The sequence below is a fragment of the Sinocyclocheilus rhinocerous genome, unplaced genomic scaffold, assembly GCF_001515625.1.
Source record: "Sinocyclocheilus rhinocerous isolate Xijiao unplaced genomic scaffold, SAMN03320098_v1.1 scaffold958, whole genome shotgun sequence".
Classification (NCBI taxonomy): Eukaryota; Metazoa; Chordata; class Actinopteri; order Cypriniformes; family Cyprinidae; genus Sinocyclocheilus; species Sinocyclocheilus rhinocerous.
In genome coordinates, this window is record NW_015650342.1 from 121,102 (window position 1) to 139,328 (window position 18,227).

General features: G+C 37.3%; 1 protein-coding gene across 1 annotated transcript in view; it reads left to right on the forward strand.

Moving 5' to 3' along the window:
- cfap74 (cilia and flagella associated protein 74) overlaps positions 1 to 18,227 on the forward strand; it is a 110,059-nt gene that overhangs the window by 52,020 nt on the left and 39,812 nt on the right. The window contains exons 21-23 of the mRNA XM_016516832.1: positions 2,805 to 2,892; positions 9,022 to 9,195; positions 10,827 to 10,960. Coding sequence (XP_016372318.1) covers positions 2,805 to 2,892; positions 9,022 to 9,195; positions 10,827 to 10,960 — 396 coding nt within the window. The remainder of the gene's footprint in view (positions 1 to 2,804; positions 2,893 to 9,021; positions 9,196 to 10,826; positions 10,961 to 18,227) is intronic.

Below are 18,227 nucleotides of genomic sequence, written 5' to 3' on the forward strand. Positions count from 1 at the left end.
AAAGGAAAAATTGAAATCGCATCATATGACCCCTTTAATAATTATTATACATGCAGTTTTGTGCACTTATATTAACTGTGAGACTATACGGAATATTTTTACTTTATTACCATTAAAATGAATTAGTGAAGGCAAACATTCATATATACAATGCCTTATACATTCAAATAAACAAAATCTTGATTTAAAAAGGCACATTATGTAACTATTCGAATTAAGTCCAAAACAAAATTATTGCATAGAGTTTTGTAGTGGTTCTCACATGTAGCACCAATTATGTTGTGAGTTTAGGTCACGTCACTTAAGGTGAGCGTGAGAATGTCAGATGACTCCATCCTCCTTTTACCTTGGGCCACAAGCTCGGGAAACCTTAACAGTAAAGAAGAATCATAGAGGATTGTTAAGTAAATAATAATAAAATAAAAATTCACTAAATTAATACAAGGAATAGAAAAGGAAATATAGATGAAAATATAAAATGTTTCTCTGAAACTATTAAGGTGAAGAACCTTAATACATATCAAACAAAAAAGTATTTGTTATTAACTGACATCAGCTATATATACAACATATAATGCAATTTAAATAATCTTATACTGACAATATAGAAGGCCAAGGTCTCTGGAAAATGGTACACATGGCTAACCTTGTTGCAGATGCATCTATATTGATTTCTGCCTCTCTGGATCAGAGAGTCAGAAATTGGTCACTCTGCTTTTGCCTCTCTGGCATGGAGACTTGGGACATGCAACGTTTGTTGTTGTCTCGCCAGATGAAGGTTCAAAATATCTGTTAATGTCTCTTTCCTTACAGGCTGGAGACTCAGAACAAGAAAATGGCTACTGAATGGGCACTTTTATCCCATTCCAATAATGAGGAGATTGCATTTTGGCATTTTTCCATTTCACTGCTGTGACTGGCTGTTGACATCAGAGGTGGCACACACAGCGTGGCCCACTACCAGAACCCTTTTGGCAACATTCTAAATGCTTAGAGTCCAAACATGATGGAGCAAAAAAAAAAACTGGCCTACACATTTAGAATGAGTTTGAAGATGGGTGAAGGGCAGTTAGTTCCTATGAAACAGCATGTGGACCAATACAAAGTCCTCTCCTTTCCAGATCTGATACTGATTTCTTCATCCTCCCTCTAAGAGGTGTCTGGAAGTTGTCCTAGCAGCCATATCTAATGGTGATGGACATTTATTTGTGTTTGTCCAGCAGAGATTAAATAGAAATGTATCAAACCTTTCTCCACTGTGGCAGTCAGAGAGGGGTCCCACGATAAAACAACACTTGTAGATCAGTACATTAAATATCTGCTTCCACTAATCGTCCTTATTGATTCATGCTGGCTAATTGACAGTTAATAATAATTTAAAGTAATGTTAGATAGAGCACTAACCTATTTAAGCTCTATAGTTTCTGTATCTAATTCATTAGACCCCATCTCCCTCCCTAATTTAATTTGAAACATAGGATGGAATGTATAAAAGTACGAAATAAAATAATAATAAACTATCAGTACTTTTTACTTTTAATATGTACATGCATTTAAAATCAAGTACTTTTGCACTTTAACTAAAGTAAAAATTGTAAAGCGGTACTTACAGTTTTACTGGAGTTATATTAGGGTATGCATATTTTACTCAAGTACTATACTCAATCTGTGTTACACTCAGTGTGTTTTAGTTCAGCTCAAGTCAGCTAAAAATAGCTTTTTAGAGCAGAGGATGTGTCAGGATGTATTCACAAGCAAGATCCAATCAGATTCCTGTTAGCGGTGTTTGTTCCATCGACAGATGGGCTGGGTGGCGTCCCGCAAAGCTGTTCCACAATGCTGTGCCAAGCCAATTCAAGAGTGCCACTCCAACTGATTCCATTAACTCAGAAGAAGCAGTTCTTGAAAGTCTATGACTGATAATACGCTTAAAGGAACAGCTCAGCCAAAAATGAACATTGTTTATTCACACTCACATTTCTCTGTTTAGCAACTCCAGAGATCATGAATTATTATTATTAATTATTACTGTTTTTGTTCTGTGTTGTTTTGTAATGATCTTGACTCGCCGACCACAAACCATTTAATCTGTGTGACTCTGTAGAGCTTCCTCGAATGCCGTGTGTACCTGGTATTCCTTACATTATGAGGACACACAAGTAGAGTAATACCAGTCAACTTTGACCTTGTGGGAACATTTTTTAGTCCCCACGAGGAAACAAGCTTATAAATCATATACAGTAGAATGAAGTGTTTTAAAAATCTAAAATAGGAGAACATTTTGTGTGAGCGGTAAATTTAGGGTAAGGGGATAGAAAATAAAAGTTTGTAAAGTATAAAAACCATTATGCCTATGGAATGTCCCCACAAAAAAATGGAAACCAGTATGTGTGTGTGTGTGTGTTTATGCATGTTTCTGAATGTTAACATTTTGTTGGTCACACCACATTTGATTGAACACAACTTTGATTTGGTGGCAAAAGGTTTTCTTATCAAAATGTTTATTCTTCTGATTAGTTTTTTTGTTCTGTATTACAACAGGAGTATCACTGAAATATTAAAAATACATTTTTATTCAGAAATCAAAAATATGCTCATAAAAAGGTGTTTAGGTCACTGTGTGTGTGAAATGCATTTTAATGTATTAAAAAAAAGATATGCCAAAATCATTTGTTCAACCATGATGCAGAAGTATACAGTATGCACTTTTAATAAATACTGATACTGAGTTTAATAAATACTGAATATTTAAGATCTCGAGGAGATCATGACAAAACATTTTTTTTTTTTACTTCTCTTTATAGACAGAGCTTGTATGCAGATGCCAAAAGCTTCTTCAATAAAGACACAGGAGTTCTGGAGGTTCCCCTGACTGTGCAAGTAGCTGATCAGGTAGGAAGTCTCATTCTCAAAGTAAGGATATCTTTCAGATCTGCCCATTTTTACATCTAGTGGCTCATTGCCAATCATTATTTTAATGCTTGTATTCTCATGAAGGCTGAATGCAAATGTAATACTCTCTCATTTTTGCTTTTATATTGAAAAAACATGTCTTTGTCCATGCATAAATCGCTGCCATGGTGCAAAGGTATTTTGGGTTTTTGCTAAAGCATTGCTATGCGGTTACTATATACATATTACATATGTTTCAGTTAATGAAACCTCTCATTTTCTGTAATCAATCAATTAATCAATCAAATAATTATATAAATAATCAGATATTAAAAATCACGTGCCAGATGTACATGGGGCCTGTGATGTTCTGGTCTCTAGATATGGCTCAGTATTACAGAAACTTCTCAATTGCTGACTTATGATTTGAAAAACTTCCATTTCCTCAGTGAAATTACCATGTTTACTAAACATAGGATAGAATTCTGTAATACCCTCTGGTCCATACTTCATTGCAGGTTTGTGGGATTTTTTTTACCCATTTTTTCCGCTGTTTGCTATGCATGCAAAGCAACATGCTCAAAGGAATGCATTACTTGTATTATCTTACACCACTTTTGCCCTTTTCCTTGTTTATAAAACCCCCCATAATCCTCAGAACTGGACAGTGGTTGTCATCCCTCTATCTCAGCATGCTAAAGAAGAAAGCAGGATCTCATCACGTCCTCTCATCCTTTTTCTCAGTCAGACACTTTATTCACGCCAGGACTCTTACTGATCCCAATCCTGTGCCCGGACCAGAGTGCTGGCACATAACCAGAGTCTTCTTGCCTCCCCAGCAGCCTCACCTCAGTATCAAATGCTTCAAATAACATTAGTCATATATGTATCTGACTATAATCCTGATGCATGCAAATTAACATGCTGATTTTTTGAGAAAATGAGCAGAAATGTGTCAATCAATCAATCAGCTCTATTAATTTACACTAAAATCCAATCAGTCCTATAATGAGTTTAATGAAACATAATGCAGGCTCTGTAGTCTGTATACTGTAGACAAAAAGATAATATTGAGTAGCCAGTTAGTTCAGAAATGTTTCCTCCAACAAAAACATTCCAAGCTTTACATGTCACCAAAAAACACATACTGAACAGGGCAAGGCTTGACTGGATATAGCAAGACTAAGACAGGGACAGGCAAACTTGGTCCTGGAGGGCCACTGTCCTGCAGAGTTTAGGTATAACTCTGATAAAACTAATCTGGTTTCAGCCTTCTAGTAATCCTGAAAACATTGATTAGTTGGTTTCATATGTATATGATTAGGGTTGGAGCTAAACTCAGCAGGACAAGGCCTTCCAGGATCAAGTTTGCCCATCCCTGGAGTAAGATCAAGATACACGAGCAAGTGAGTTTGAGAAAGTGAGTTTTTTTTTTTAAGGATGCAATCAAAAGCTGACGAAAAAGATAAGTTTTCAGCTGTCACTTGAAAATGGTCAGGGATTCAGCATTCCGGATGGGGGTGGGAAGATCGTTCCACCAGCCAAGAACAGTGAACAAAAATGTTCCGAAAAGTGATTTTGTGCTTCTCTGTGATGGTACCACAAGGCGATGCTCACCTGTAGATCTCAGGCTTCGTAAGAGTGAGTGGAAGTAGGAGTGCGCTGAGCCTGTGGCTGTTCTATACGCAAGCATCAATGTCTTGAACTTGATGCAAACCGCAACCGATAGCCAGTGCAGGGAGATAAAGAGAGGTGGGACTTGGGCTCGTTGAAGACCAGTCGTGCCGCTGCATTCTGAATCATTTGTAGAGGTTTGATTTCGCATGATGGAAGTCCAGCCTAGAAATGGCAAGGGCCTGGACAAGAAGTTGTGCAGCATGCTCCTGATCTTGAACAAGCATGTTCCAATAACAACCAGATAGCTCTGGGACAAGTGTGTTCCCGACAATACAATTATAACTTAAGAACAAGCATGTTCCCAATAACAACCAAGCATAAGAACAAGCATGTTTCCAATACGACTAGACAGAACAAGTGTGTGCCAAGAACAGTGAACAAAAATGTTCCGAAAAGTGATTTTGTGCTTCTCTGTGATGGTACCACAAGGCGATGCTCACCTGTAGATCTCAGGCTTCGTAAGAGTGAGTGGAAGTAGGAGTGCGCTGAGCCTGTGGCTGTTCTATACGCAAGCATCAATGTCTTGAACTTGATGCAAACCGCAACCGATAGCCAGTGCAGGGAGATAAAGAGAGGTGGGACTTGGGCTCGTTGAAGACCAGTCGTGCCGCTGCATTCTGAATCATTTGTAGAGGTTTGATTTCGCATGATGGAAGTCCAGCCTAGAAATGGCAAGGGCCTGGACAAGAAGTTGTGCAGCATGCTCCTGATCTTGAACAAGCATGTTCCAATAACAACCAGATAGCTCTGGGACAAGTGTGTTCCCGACAATACAATTATAACTTAAGAACAAGCATGTTCCCAATAACAACCAAGCATAAGAACAAGCATGTTTCCAATACGACTAGACAGAACAAGTGTGTCTGATGTGGGAACAGAATCAACGCTGAACTGACGGCTGCATCCGAACTGGAAAATGCTGCCTTTGGAGGACACATTTCAAGGTAGGAAGGCATCGAGACACGTCGAATCCAAAGTTAGCTTCATTTCCTGCCTCCTGAGATACCTCATCTGGTCGATATTTAAAGGCAGAATAGATGTATCCTTCGCTGCCTTGATACCCACAATCCTGTGTGTTCTATCCCATGATGGTTGATCAAATAAATCATTGAATATTTGCTTAGTTATCACCAAAGCTCGTTCTATTTTGTTGTAGATCATTGAACGTTAAGCTGCGTCAGCATGACATCAGAGCAAGTCGGATGTAACTGGGACACTTCTCACGGTGACAACCGGTGACCGGTTCTGTGCAGATTTTGCTCATCTCAAACAAGCCTACTGCGAAAGCCTTGATGACGAAACACTTTATTCTTGTTGGTTAGATTATGTGATGACAAGCACGACGTCATCGTGTTGCGTACTTATTATAACAATTCAATTCCAATGATGCTCACAAATCTGTGTTTTTATAACAGTAAAAGCATTTTTAGTGTAGTCACACTATTATATTGAGTCACGTTTCAAAAAACACTGATAAAAGCATATACAGTGGGTACGGAAAGTATTCAGACCCCCTTAAATTTTTCACTCTTTGTTATATTGCAGCCATTTGCTAAAATCATTTAAGTTAATTTTTTTTCCTCATTAATGTACACACAGCACCCCATATTACACCAAATACACAAAATAATGTTCTTTTTAGCAGCATCATATGACCCCTTTAACCTAAGTCTCTGAGAACCTGACACCTTGTAGTTCTGGAAAATGGTGGCGCTGGAGACTAAATGGTTCCTGGTGATTTCACACCTAATTAAGCACCTTAATTCCTAATTATTTTGCAGTTAACATGCATCTTTTCTTCTCCACATGTTTTTGACTGACCCTGCTGACCCACTGAGCATTTTGCTGTCCAATGGTTATGCATTAACTTTGCCATTTCTAGTATTGTATTAGTTTTGAATATTTCTCATGGGCATTTAATAATTTTTGGGTGCTGTGTGTACATTAATGAGGAAAAAAAATTAACTTAAATGATTTTAGCAAATGGCTGCAATATAACAAAGAGTGAAAAATTTAAGGGGGTCTGAATACTTTCCGTACCCACTGTATACCCCCACTTTATTATGCTAATGTTGAACTTATTCATGAACAGATGGCGCTGTATTAAGCAGTATGTAAAAGTGTTTATGTTGCTTTATGAAAACGTTTCTGAAACGTCTGTGTATTTGACAAATATTGCATTTAATTCACTTCATCTGTGATAGAGTATGCAAACACTGCGAGAGCGTCATTACCAGGAGCAAGCGGCTACTCTCTCCAGCCGGAGGCAGGCTAGTGTAGTTCCTCTCGAACATCCTAGTCTTCTCGAGCAAGTAACTGCAGCACTGCCGATGACTTCCGTAATCATGGAAGAAACGTGTTAAGTGGCGCACTCTTGCTCTCTCTTGGGTCGCTGAGTGCGCGTATAAGAATCCAACTCTTAACAATGTAAATAACTCAGAATGCATGAAATGACATTAGACCCCCCGTTAAGTGCAGCATATTGCAGTGACAAGCACTCTTTCTCCAAAGAGAAAAGAAAAGAAAACACTTTCTCCAAAGAGAAAGGAAAAATTGAAATCGCATCATATGACCCCTTTAAGTAGGTTCACGCAAAGAATGAAGGCGTAACTTTTATTCTCGCTGTAGTGTTGTTGTTGCCGCCTCCGCCATGTCGTGAAGGCGCTGTGTTTCGTTGTGAAAGCGAAACTACTTTGTTTGGTCTTCCAAAAGAGGACGATATCCGCTTCCCTAGGGGAAACACTGACTAAGTATTCTACTATAAATGAAGGCCAGTGTCACTGACACCAATATTGATGCCTCTTTTAAAGGGGTCATCGGATGCAAAATACACTTTACAAGTTGTTTGTGTGTTGGAAGTGTGTGTACACATCCATCCTATAATGATATGCGCTGATCCCCGATCTGCCTAAATGCGTCTATGTTCGCCCGAATCATTCGTGATCCAGCTTCATCTACAGAAGAAGTGAGTATAAGGGTTTTTATGAATCTTTGCAAATCGCCTTTCCTAATAATGTGCTAGTTAGCCAGTTTCGCGGCTGAAGTTTAGCATGCTCCATAGATATATATATATACCTAGATGGCTCATTATCGACTGTTTCTATGGGCTGCGATACGTAAGCCATTCGCCATTTTTGGAACCGTCTGCGAATCTTTGAGCGCATTGACTGTGTGCGTCTACAACAGCAAGTTATAAGCTTGTATAACTTTGAATATTCATTGATTATTATGGTGAATACGAGATGGCTGACGCGTCAACGTATCTGGAGCGGTCGAATAGGGAATCTACACATATCTATGGTCTGCTCGTCACTCCACGGAAGAGAGGGGCGGAGTCAGCAGAGCTCACTAGCATTTAAAAACTAGAACAGCGTGCTGAAAACAGAGCTGATTTTGACAGGGTAAAAAAGGTGTTTTTTACACTACCATTGAGAAATTTTAACCAAAGTATGTTATAGACTTTTCATTAAGACCCTAAAGAATCATATCAACTTGTGTAAAATGGGCATGCGATGACCCCTTTAAATTGATTTTTTTAGTATATACTGTATTTATGAGTATATAAAATGAGTATACAGCCATACAACATTACAATATATTTTATAATATATTTGAAAGCCAGGCCTAAACCTCAAATTATCAGATTGTTTTTATGTATTATTTATAAACAATTACAGAACATTATAAAAATATTATAATGACTTTTAATTTATGTGAACAAATTAAACAATATTCACATGGACCCATTATAATAAGTGTCACAATAACATTTAGCTGTGCCTTTTATATAGTGTTTACTGATGTTTCCGTCTCTGTCAATGCCATTTCAGTTCTCAGTGTTTGAGTTGTCAGATACATTTTCTACTTTTACTTCTAATTTTATGTATGCAGGTACATTATGTACAGGATGTACAGTATTTATTTATTTATTTATTTATTTTTACCAACAAAACAAACTAATTATTTGGTATCAATATTTTTATTTGAAGATTGATCCTCCAACATCAGTATAACAAGAATTTATACTTATCTCCTTACACATTTGTGTCTTAGCTAATGAGACTAGCATGTTACTGTCAGGGTCAAAAACCGGTAGCCTGGTGGAGCTTGCAGCTTAAAAGCATGCTACATGTGGGACTTGTACGTTGTGCCCATTGGCCTCCAGAGAGGTAGATGTAATTTTGTTAAAGTCACCATGAAATCAAAATTAACTATTCTTATTTTTTATGGAATGCTGCAGTATTAATAAAAAAAGATTTATCAGTACACATTTTCTGTTATTTATTGTTGTTTTATTATTGTCTTTTTATTTATTTTATTTGCAATCTTTAATCAAAAACATTTACCCTTGAATGTATGTCACATGAAAATGCAAACTTCATAATTGTACAGGAATGTTTAGAATGGAGACATGACTCCACTGAATAACATTGCTCATTGTGCTTTAACTAGGTGAAGCCTGTCCTGTTTACGGTCCATGCGGTTGTCACCAACTCTGACCTGCGGTTCGACCACACTGAGGTGGACTTTGGACACTGCTCCATTTATGAGTCTGCTCAGATTGCAGTGCGTCTCACGAACTGTTCCTTATTACCTCAGGAGTTTGGCTTTGTGGGTAATCCTAAGGTGAGCACAATATTGAGTGCACACACTTCACAAAACTCCATGCTAAACAAATGCCACGTAAGCTATCACCTTATTCTGCATAATCATCACACATTAAACTGCAATGGCACTATATATAAATATGTATACACTACCAGTCAAAAGTTTTTGAAGAGTAAGATTTCTAATGTTTTTTTTAAAGAATTCTCTTCGTCTCACCAAGCCAGCATTAATTTTATCCAAAATACAGCAAAAGCAGTAATATTGTGAAATATTTTTACTATTTAAAATGTTTTCTATTTGAATATATTTTAAAGTCTAATTTATTCCTGTGATCAAAGCTGAATTTTCAGCATCATTACTCCAGTCTTCAGTGTCACATGATCCTTCAGAAATCATCCTAATTTGCTGATTTGCTGTTCAAGAAACATGTATTATTATTATTATCAATATTTAAAACAGTTGAGTACATTTCTTTTCAGGATTCTTTGATGAATAGAAAGATCCAAAGTTCAGCATTTATCTGAAATAAAAAGCTTTTGTAAAATTATACACTTTACCAGTGGTTCTCAAAGTGTGAGGCGCGCCCGCCAGGGGGGGCGCACGAGTATTGCAGGGGGGGGCATTAGTAGAAAAAGAAAAGGAAAAAAGGTAAAAACAGCCAAAGGACGTAACTTAGAATGGGAGATGGATCGGTTTGTGAGAGGGAAGAAAAAAACCATAGATGAAGTCGCACAGACCCAGTCAGGTGCTGGTCATTCAAAAGCTAAATGCAGAAAATATGACGAGGCATATCTTGCTCTCGGCTTCACTCACTGTGTCTATACCGGACGCTACAGTTGTCGCGTCGCGCCGCAACAGCTCTACACTGGACGCGACAAAGCGACCATTGCAAATCATTTTAACTTTGTGTCAGTATGTCATAAATAGAACAAGGCATCAGTTTAATGTCGGGGTTTTGTCGTGTCGTGTCGCGCCGCATCCAATGTACACAGGGTAATGGGTTCTACTGTATTTTGCTGCTCGTGTCCGGTGTAGACACGGTGTTTAATGTCATTGGTGAGGAGGACAGCCTGTGTGTGTCCTATGCCTTATCGGACAGCATGAAACCCACAATAAATAAATAAATGGGTAGGTGTGGGAAGCAGATTTTTGTATAGGTTTAAAGGGGGGCGCGACCAAAAAAGTTTGAGAACCACTGCACTATACTATTCAAAAGCTTGGAGTCAGTATATATATATATATATATTCAATGTATATATATACAGGTATATATATATATATATATATATATATATATATATACAAGATACATACATACATACATACGTGTGTGTGTACTGTATGTATGTATATGTAAGTATTTTGCCCAAATGAATCAAAGTGAGGACAAAGCACAGTAAGGCAAAGCACAGTAAATACACATCAGAATGAATCAGAGTTTTGAGGAAAAAAATGGTGTCTGTGATCTGTCCTGTGACAGGAGGGTTTGGCTCAACTGTGCTCAGATTTAGAGAACATCTGAAGAATTTATAAAGATCAAATCTCAATCAAAAGAAAAAACTTGTGAAAATTAAAATTTGATTATGAGATTCAGAGGCCTTGAAGATATATAAATGCATGTACAAATATGTATATTTCTTTCTCTTCAGTTTATTGACATCCAGCCTAATGATGGTTTTGGCACTTTGCTGCCTTCACAATGCATGGAGATTTACTTGATCTTCAGTCCGTCAAAGGCAGGGGAATACAACTTCACACTCGCATGCAAAACAAGCATTAACAGGTAAGAAAAAGCAGTTTACATGAAGGTCTGCCACGCAGCGACATCTTTCAGATATTGAACAATGCAAAATATCTCTAAAAAGCACAAAACTTACAAACTTACAGTGTATGATATATAATTCAGTGAAATGAGAGCATAGAGTACAGAATTTCTACAAAATAATGCAGAGCAGTTTACCCTAAAAAGCTATCTAGTTTTTTTTTGTTTGTTTGTTTTATTTTATTTATGTATTTATTTTTAAGGAAGAAATTCTATTAGAGACTCATTAGAGGTATAATGTGTTGTGTATCATAGAGTGATCACAAGCTGAAACCAACTCAGAGAAAGATGTGGGAAAGCGCATAACAGGTTTCATCTCTGGTTTGCTCAGGGCCGTTTCTAACCATTTTGACGCCTCAAGGCCATTTCACACTGAGTCGACGAACGGCGCTTTCACACCGAGCGCGAAACGATTGTTCGCCTTCTGCTAATTAATGCTGCACGCTCGGTGGCGCCGACCAACAATGCATTCCTCAGACATGTATCTCAATATACAGCATTAAATTAAGATAAATAAAGTTTGGTTCTACACCAGAAACACAAACTACCTATAATGCTTAGAAGAATACATCCTAAAACATAATTAGAAGTAGAGATCTAGAGAGTGAACACGCTGAGACTCATATAACACTCGAGCACGTGGAAGAAAATGGACAGTGCTGTCCAGATCACATGATTCAGTGGAGAATTAATAGAAATTATATTAAGAACATGTGAGAATAAATCTGTCCTCAGATACCAACAAGAACTCAGCATCCACTCTCTTCTCTCTTGCGGGATACTCTTCTTCAGTGTTTGTTTGTTTACACTGGTTTTCGAAACAGTGCCACCACTAGCCTGTTTGTGCAACAGCAGCTGCTCCAGGCACGTGATCTTAGCTCAAATCTGATTGGATGGCCCGTTTCATCGTGGAGCAACGGGGAAAAAAATCGACACACAGGACGACAGGACGAAAAAAAAAATTATCCTCGCTTTTTCGCGCTGCGAATGATCGCGCCTGGTGTGAATAGCCCCATAGGGATCTATTGTTTCGAATTCAAAAGCGTCATCGCGCCGAACATTCACGCCGAATTTTCGCGTTCAGTGCTCATTGGACGGCCCGTTTCATCGCGGAGTGATGGGGAAAAAATCGACACACAGGAAGAAAAAAAAAATCCTCGCTTTTTGCCGCGAATGATCGCACCTGATGTGAAAAGCCCCATAGGGATCTATTGTTTCGATTTAAAAGTGTCATCGCGCCAAACATTCGCGCCGAATTTCACGTTCAGTGTGAAAAGGCCTTTAGGCAAAATCCCTATTGGCGCCCCTCACCCCACCCCACCCCCGCATCCCACTCCCAAACAAGATAATTTAAGATTACATACAAAATAACATAAAACTGATTATGTAAACACTTAAATCTTAAATAGCAACATTGATACATTTCCAAATTATATATATATATATATATAATTTCTTTTCAGACACCAGTTTATTGTCACATTCAAATTGGTTGTCACAGTAACGACACTAATTTGTGTGCTGAATCTCCGCACATTGTGAGTTCCACACTGAATGCATTATTTGTAAATTGACTGTTAAAGGTACAATATGTAAGATTTTTTATTAAATTATCCAAAAATCACTAGAACAGTGTTATATATTTTGCTGACTTGTGTACTTGCATTATCCCAAATGTTTCGAAGAATGTTTAAATCCAGAGAAATAGCAATTTTAAATAGTGGTTCGTCCCTGGTCGTTGCGTCGCCTGCCAGTGACGTTCATACACTCTCGATTTCCGGTTTTGTTTTGTAGAAAACAGAAACACCAAAGACGCTTTTATATGTTATGCATTTTATTAGACAGTTGACGACCGCACAGAGTAGCATTATAACAGAACTTTCAAATGTATCAAGTATGCTAAAACAGCACTGTTTTACCCCGGAAGGAGCGAAAGCAGTCGACTGTGGCATAATAAAAGCTCCGCTGCTTTCGAGCCGTGTGTCGTGCTCGTTCAGTGGCCTCGTTTCGCTTCAACGGCTTTCTGCCTCACTCTGCTTCATACTACGACGTTAATAAATCTTTAATACATTAGCTCATCCATGAACATGATTTCTGCCCGAGTCCCATCGGACTGCGTCGGCTGTGGGGATTAAGACGACAACTCCCATGATTCCACACTCAGTCACTGCGTCATCAAACTTACGCCTTTGTTTCTTTTGAATACGCACCCTCTAGCGGCGAAAACTTACATATTGTGCCTTTAAGATAAAAAATGTGCACAATTTATTGTCTGTAATACCATTGTGTAGCCACTAGATGCCTGTCTAGCCCTATGTAGCAATCCCTGGTTGCTAAGAAATTGTCATCACACACAAATTAATTTGATTACATTTGGATTTGGATACATGTTTAGATATTATCAATGGCTACTTTTTGTCTTTATCTGTTTTTTGTTCAATTGTTTTGTTGTTTGAAACATTGATTTAAAGTGTCAGTTATTGCATTATTATTTCAATCAAACCTATAAAACCCTTTGCTACCCCACACTAAATATAAAAGCCTGATCAGTGGCATAAAAGTAATCAGAATGTTTATTCCTTTGTTACTCATTGATACGTGAACTTCCCCTTTAAATAACGCGACACTCTGCCCTGCCCCTATGTGCATGACACTGCTCCTATTAAGCACTGTTAGAAGTGAATGAATTGATTCAGCATTTTGACACTTCCGTAAGGATGTGTTAAATTCAAAGACTATAGAATACTTTGTTAAATTCAACAAAGCAGTTTAATAAAGGATGTATTGATCTCATGAATTAGCGAATTTTACTACACCAATATTTTTTAATTGGCTGTTAAAGTTTTATATGGGAATATTACACAACACACTGATCCTTTAACAATGCATTGGCACAAAAACGCACACCTTTTGGACCAATTTCGCAACATGATTTCTCGACTGCCACAAATACTGCCTAAACAAAATACTGATTTTGTGCACTTTTTACTGTACCAATATTTTAATATTAGCTTACCTAGCTTGCCTATGCCTAGAAACTGTACTGGGTTTGCTGAAAAGGCTCTGCATAGGTTGAACAGTCGTCCCTGTTTTGGTGACCTATCTCTGGCTGTGGCTGTCCCCAAAAATGTGGCTGTCCCTGTTTTTAATATATGTAACAGCCCCGCAAATATTAAAAGTATATGGCAAGCAAGAGCATCACTAGACCCTTTTTACTGGGGTACAAGCCCCAGTGAATTACCGCTGTGCCCCAGTAAAATATTGGCTGATAGTGAAGATTACCACATACCGAACTGAGAGTCATTTTCCCTAATGTCTTTCTGCATCATATTATCAATCTTCTTTCCTTAAATGAAGTTTACCCAAAAAATTAATTATTCACCATTTTATTCATTATTTACTAGGCCTGGTGTTGCCATATGACCTTTTTCAGACAACAAAAGGAGAATTTTTTATTTTTTTTTAATGTTCTGTGTATTTTTTATTTATTTTTTGATAAAGCTTGGAACTTTAAAAAAAGGATACAAAATTATCACAGAGTGATCCCGTGTGACTTGTGCTGTATATTCCAAGTGCTCTGAGGGCATACGATAGGGTTTGGTGACATTTGCTGCTGGTCTGCTGTGCATGACTGTGTCTTCAACAAGATTGTATTAGACAGAGCATTGCGACATTGGACTGTTGGGACATTAACACTACAGTCTGAAACTGCAAATGTAATTTATGGTAGCAGAGTGGTATGACAGAGTATTATGTACTATAGTTCACACATAAAACAAAAATTGTCTTCATTTTAGAAATCTGGTCTCCTTAAATCTCTGTGAGCAAGTCAACTGCCTCTACACTGCTGATTTTTTTTTTTTTTACAAAATGTAGCTAGCTATATTGCCCATAACTATTTATATGAAGTTGGATAAGATTACAAGAAATATACATTATTATGATGATTTTCAGTAAAGCTGCTTTGAAACAATGTATTATGTATGTATTATGAAAAGCGCTATACAAATATATTTGACTGGACAAGTCAAAAAAATATATGTATTCATGCATTTTATAGCAAGACTGGAGATCATTTGCAGACGTCAAAAATAATTACTCCCTGTTTCCTACATTTGAACAGGTTAATGTTTGAAAAAAAAAAAGCCCTGGTCACTAGAGCTAGATTTAAACATCATGATACCTTCATGGAACATTTGTGTGTGTGTTTGTGACAGATAAGAATACTTAAAGATAATAACACATGTCTTTAACTCTGATGGACCCATCTAGTGGCCAACAGTCCAAACTAAACTAGAGTTCTAGGGCTGTATTCACAAAACGTTTTTCTTACCACTAAGAGTTCTCCTAAATAGCAGTAAATGTTCTAAGGCAACAGTTTCCTCTTAAAACCTATTCACAAAGCTGCTGAGACCAACTTTTACTAAGGAAACTAAGAGAAAGACAGGGGTTTATCTCGTTGCTATGGATGATGTCAACAAGCGTACTCACTGCCACGGTGATTGCCTGATAGGGGATGGGTCTCTGTCAGTGATTTATTCATAGAAATATTGTAAAGCACGATATTATGTTGCTATATTCAAATAAAGGTTTAAAAATAAAAATGTTAATTGCCACATTCAAATAAAGAGCAACTCTTCTGCACAGTGGTAACCTCAAAACTTTTTCTCCAAACCTCTTTAAAATCTCCAAAATTACTCACCATTACATGTATAACAACTCTAACATGCAATTTTCTTTAATTAAAAACACTTAAAATGACATTTTTTTCAACGTTTACCTCTTAATGCAATCCCAAACACAAAATGTTTAAGTGTTAAACATTTAAGTAGACTGAACATAATGGAAATAAGTTATGTAAAAAAATAAAATAAAAAAATAATTTTGTTGGTGCTCATTTTAACCAACTAATTTGAACAAGCTTTAAAAATCTGCATCTGACTTTTTGAAAAAAATCTGACAATCTGACTGCATTTTTTTTTTTGGAGTGGCACCTCTCTCAACTATTCTCTACCAGACTCTAAAAATAATATGTTGGTTAAAAAAATAATAATAATAATCAAAATGCAACAGATTTTTTTTTTTTTTTAAATTATGACAACTTAAAATAAAATTATTTTCAGTCAACAAACTATACTTATTTAGAGGAACTTAATAATCTATAACATGAACAAAAGTTGCTCCAACTACTTGAACTGTAGCTCTGGAACCAATTAATCTAATCTATTGTAGTCAAGTCAAGTCACCTTTATTTATATAGCGCTTTTAACAATACAGATTGTGTCAAAGCAGCTTTACAGTATCAAAATAGGAAAATAGTGTGTCAATGCAAAATGACAATAGTAAACACTCAATTTTCAGTTAAAGGCAGTTCATTGAATTCAGTGATGTCATCGTCCAGCTCAGTTCAGTTTAAATAGTATCTTTGCAATCAAGTTGACGATATCGCTGGAAATTAATTGTCCCCAACTAAGCAAGGAAGGAACCAAAACTCCATTGGTGACAGAATGGAGAAAAAAATCTTGGGAGAAACCAGGCTCAGTCGGGGGGCCAGTTTTCCTCTGGCCAGACGAACCAGCAGGTTGATCCATGCTGCAGCAAAGTTAGATTGTGCAGAGGACTCATCTGGTTCCATGGTCTTGTCTCGATGGCCGTCTAGGAGACAAGGTCTTCACTGGGGATCTGTCTCTGGGGCTCATCTAGTTGTCCTGGTCTCCGCTGAAATTCAGGGCTGTAGAGGTTGTCTCTAGGTGCTGATCCACCATCTGGGTTGGATACGGACTGGATCTGGTGGCTACGGTGACCTTGGAATTAGTAAGAATCAGACTAATATTAGCATTGATGCCATTCTTCTTACTATGTAACAACTACATCGTATGCTATTGGAAGTGTTCCAAGTTCCGTTTGACCTAATTAATGCAGCCTAACAATCCTTTAATGGATTTGAATAATAGAAATGTGTAAGTGTGTTGTTATGTGTAAGCCAGGTTAAAGAGATGGGTCTTTAATCTAGATTTAAACTGACAGAGTGTGTCTGCCTCCCGAACAGTGTTAGGTAGATTATTCCAGAGTTTGGGCGCTAAATAGGAAAAGGATCTGCCGCCTGCAATTGATTTTGATATACTAGGTATTATCAAATTGCCAGAGTTTTGAGAGCGCCGCGGACGTGGAGGACTATAATACGATAAGAGCTTGCTCAAGTACTGAGGTGCTAAACCATTCAGGGCTTTATAAGTAATTAGCAGGATTTTAAAATCTATACGATGTTTAATAGGGAGCCAGTGCAGTGTTGACAGAACTGGGCTAATATGGTCATACTTCCTGTTTCTAGCAAGAACTCTAGCTGCTGAATTTTGGACAAGCTGGAGTTTGTTTATTAAGCGTGCAGAACAACCACCCAATAAAGCATTACAATAATCTAACCTTGAGGTCATGAACGCATGAATTAGCATTTCTGCATTTGACATTGAGAGCATAGGTCGCAATTTAGGTATATTTTTTAGATGGAAAAATGCGGTTTTACAAATGCAAGAAACGTTGCTTTCAAAGGAAAGATTGCTATCAAATAGCACACCTAGGTTCCTAAGATAAGAGCAGGTCATTTGTAACTCTATGAGAGCAGTTTCAGTACTATGATACGGTATAAATCCTGACTGGAAATCCTCACAGATACAATTTTTCTCTAAGAAAGAATATAATTGTGAGGATACTACCTTTTCTAGTATCTTTGACAAAAATGGGAGATTCGAGATCGGTCTGTAATTAACTAGATTTTTGGGGTCAAGTTGTGGTTTTTTAATGAGAGGCTTAATAACAGTTAAAGTAGTTCATAAAGTAATTACTGCTGTGCTGCTGGGAAATGTTAACGCCTGTTGGTGCTTTATTTTTTGTTAATTTAGCCACTGTATTGAATAAATACCTGGGGTTAAGTTTTTTTTTCTTCTAAAAGAGATGAAAAAGTAATCAGATCTAGCAGTTTTTAATGCTTTTCTGTAGGATAGGGTACTTTCCCGACATGCAACACGAAATACCTCTAGGTTTGTTTTCCTCCAGCTGCGCTCCATTTTCCGGCCTGCTCTCTTTAGGGTGCGAGTGTGCTCATTATATTTATTATATTATTATTTATTATATTATTAGTATATATTATTTTAGTTCAAATTCACAGTAGTGATGGGTCATTCTTGAACAAATCGTTAATTTTGAACAAATCTTTAATATGACTCGGGAC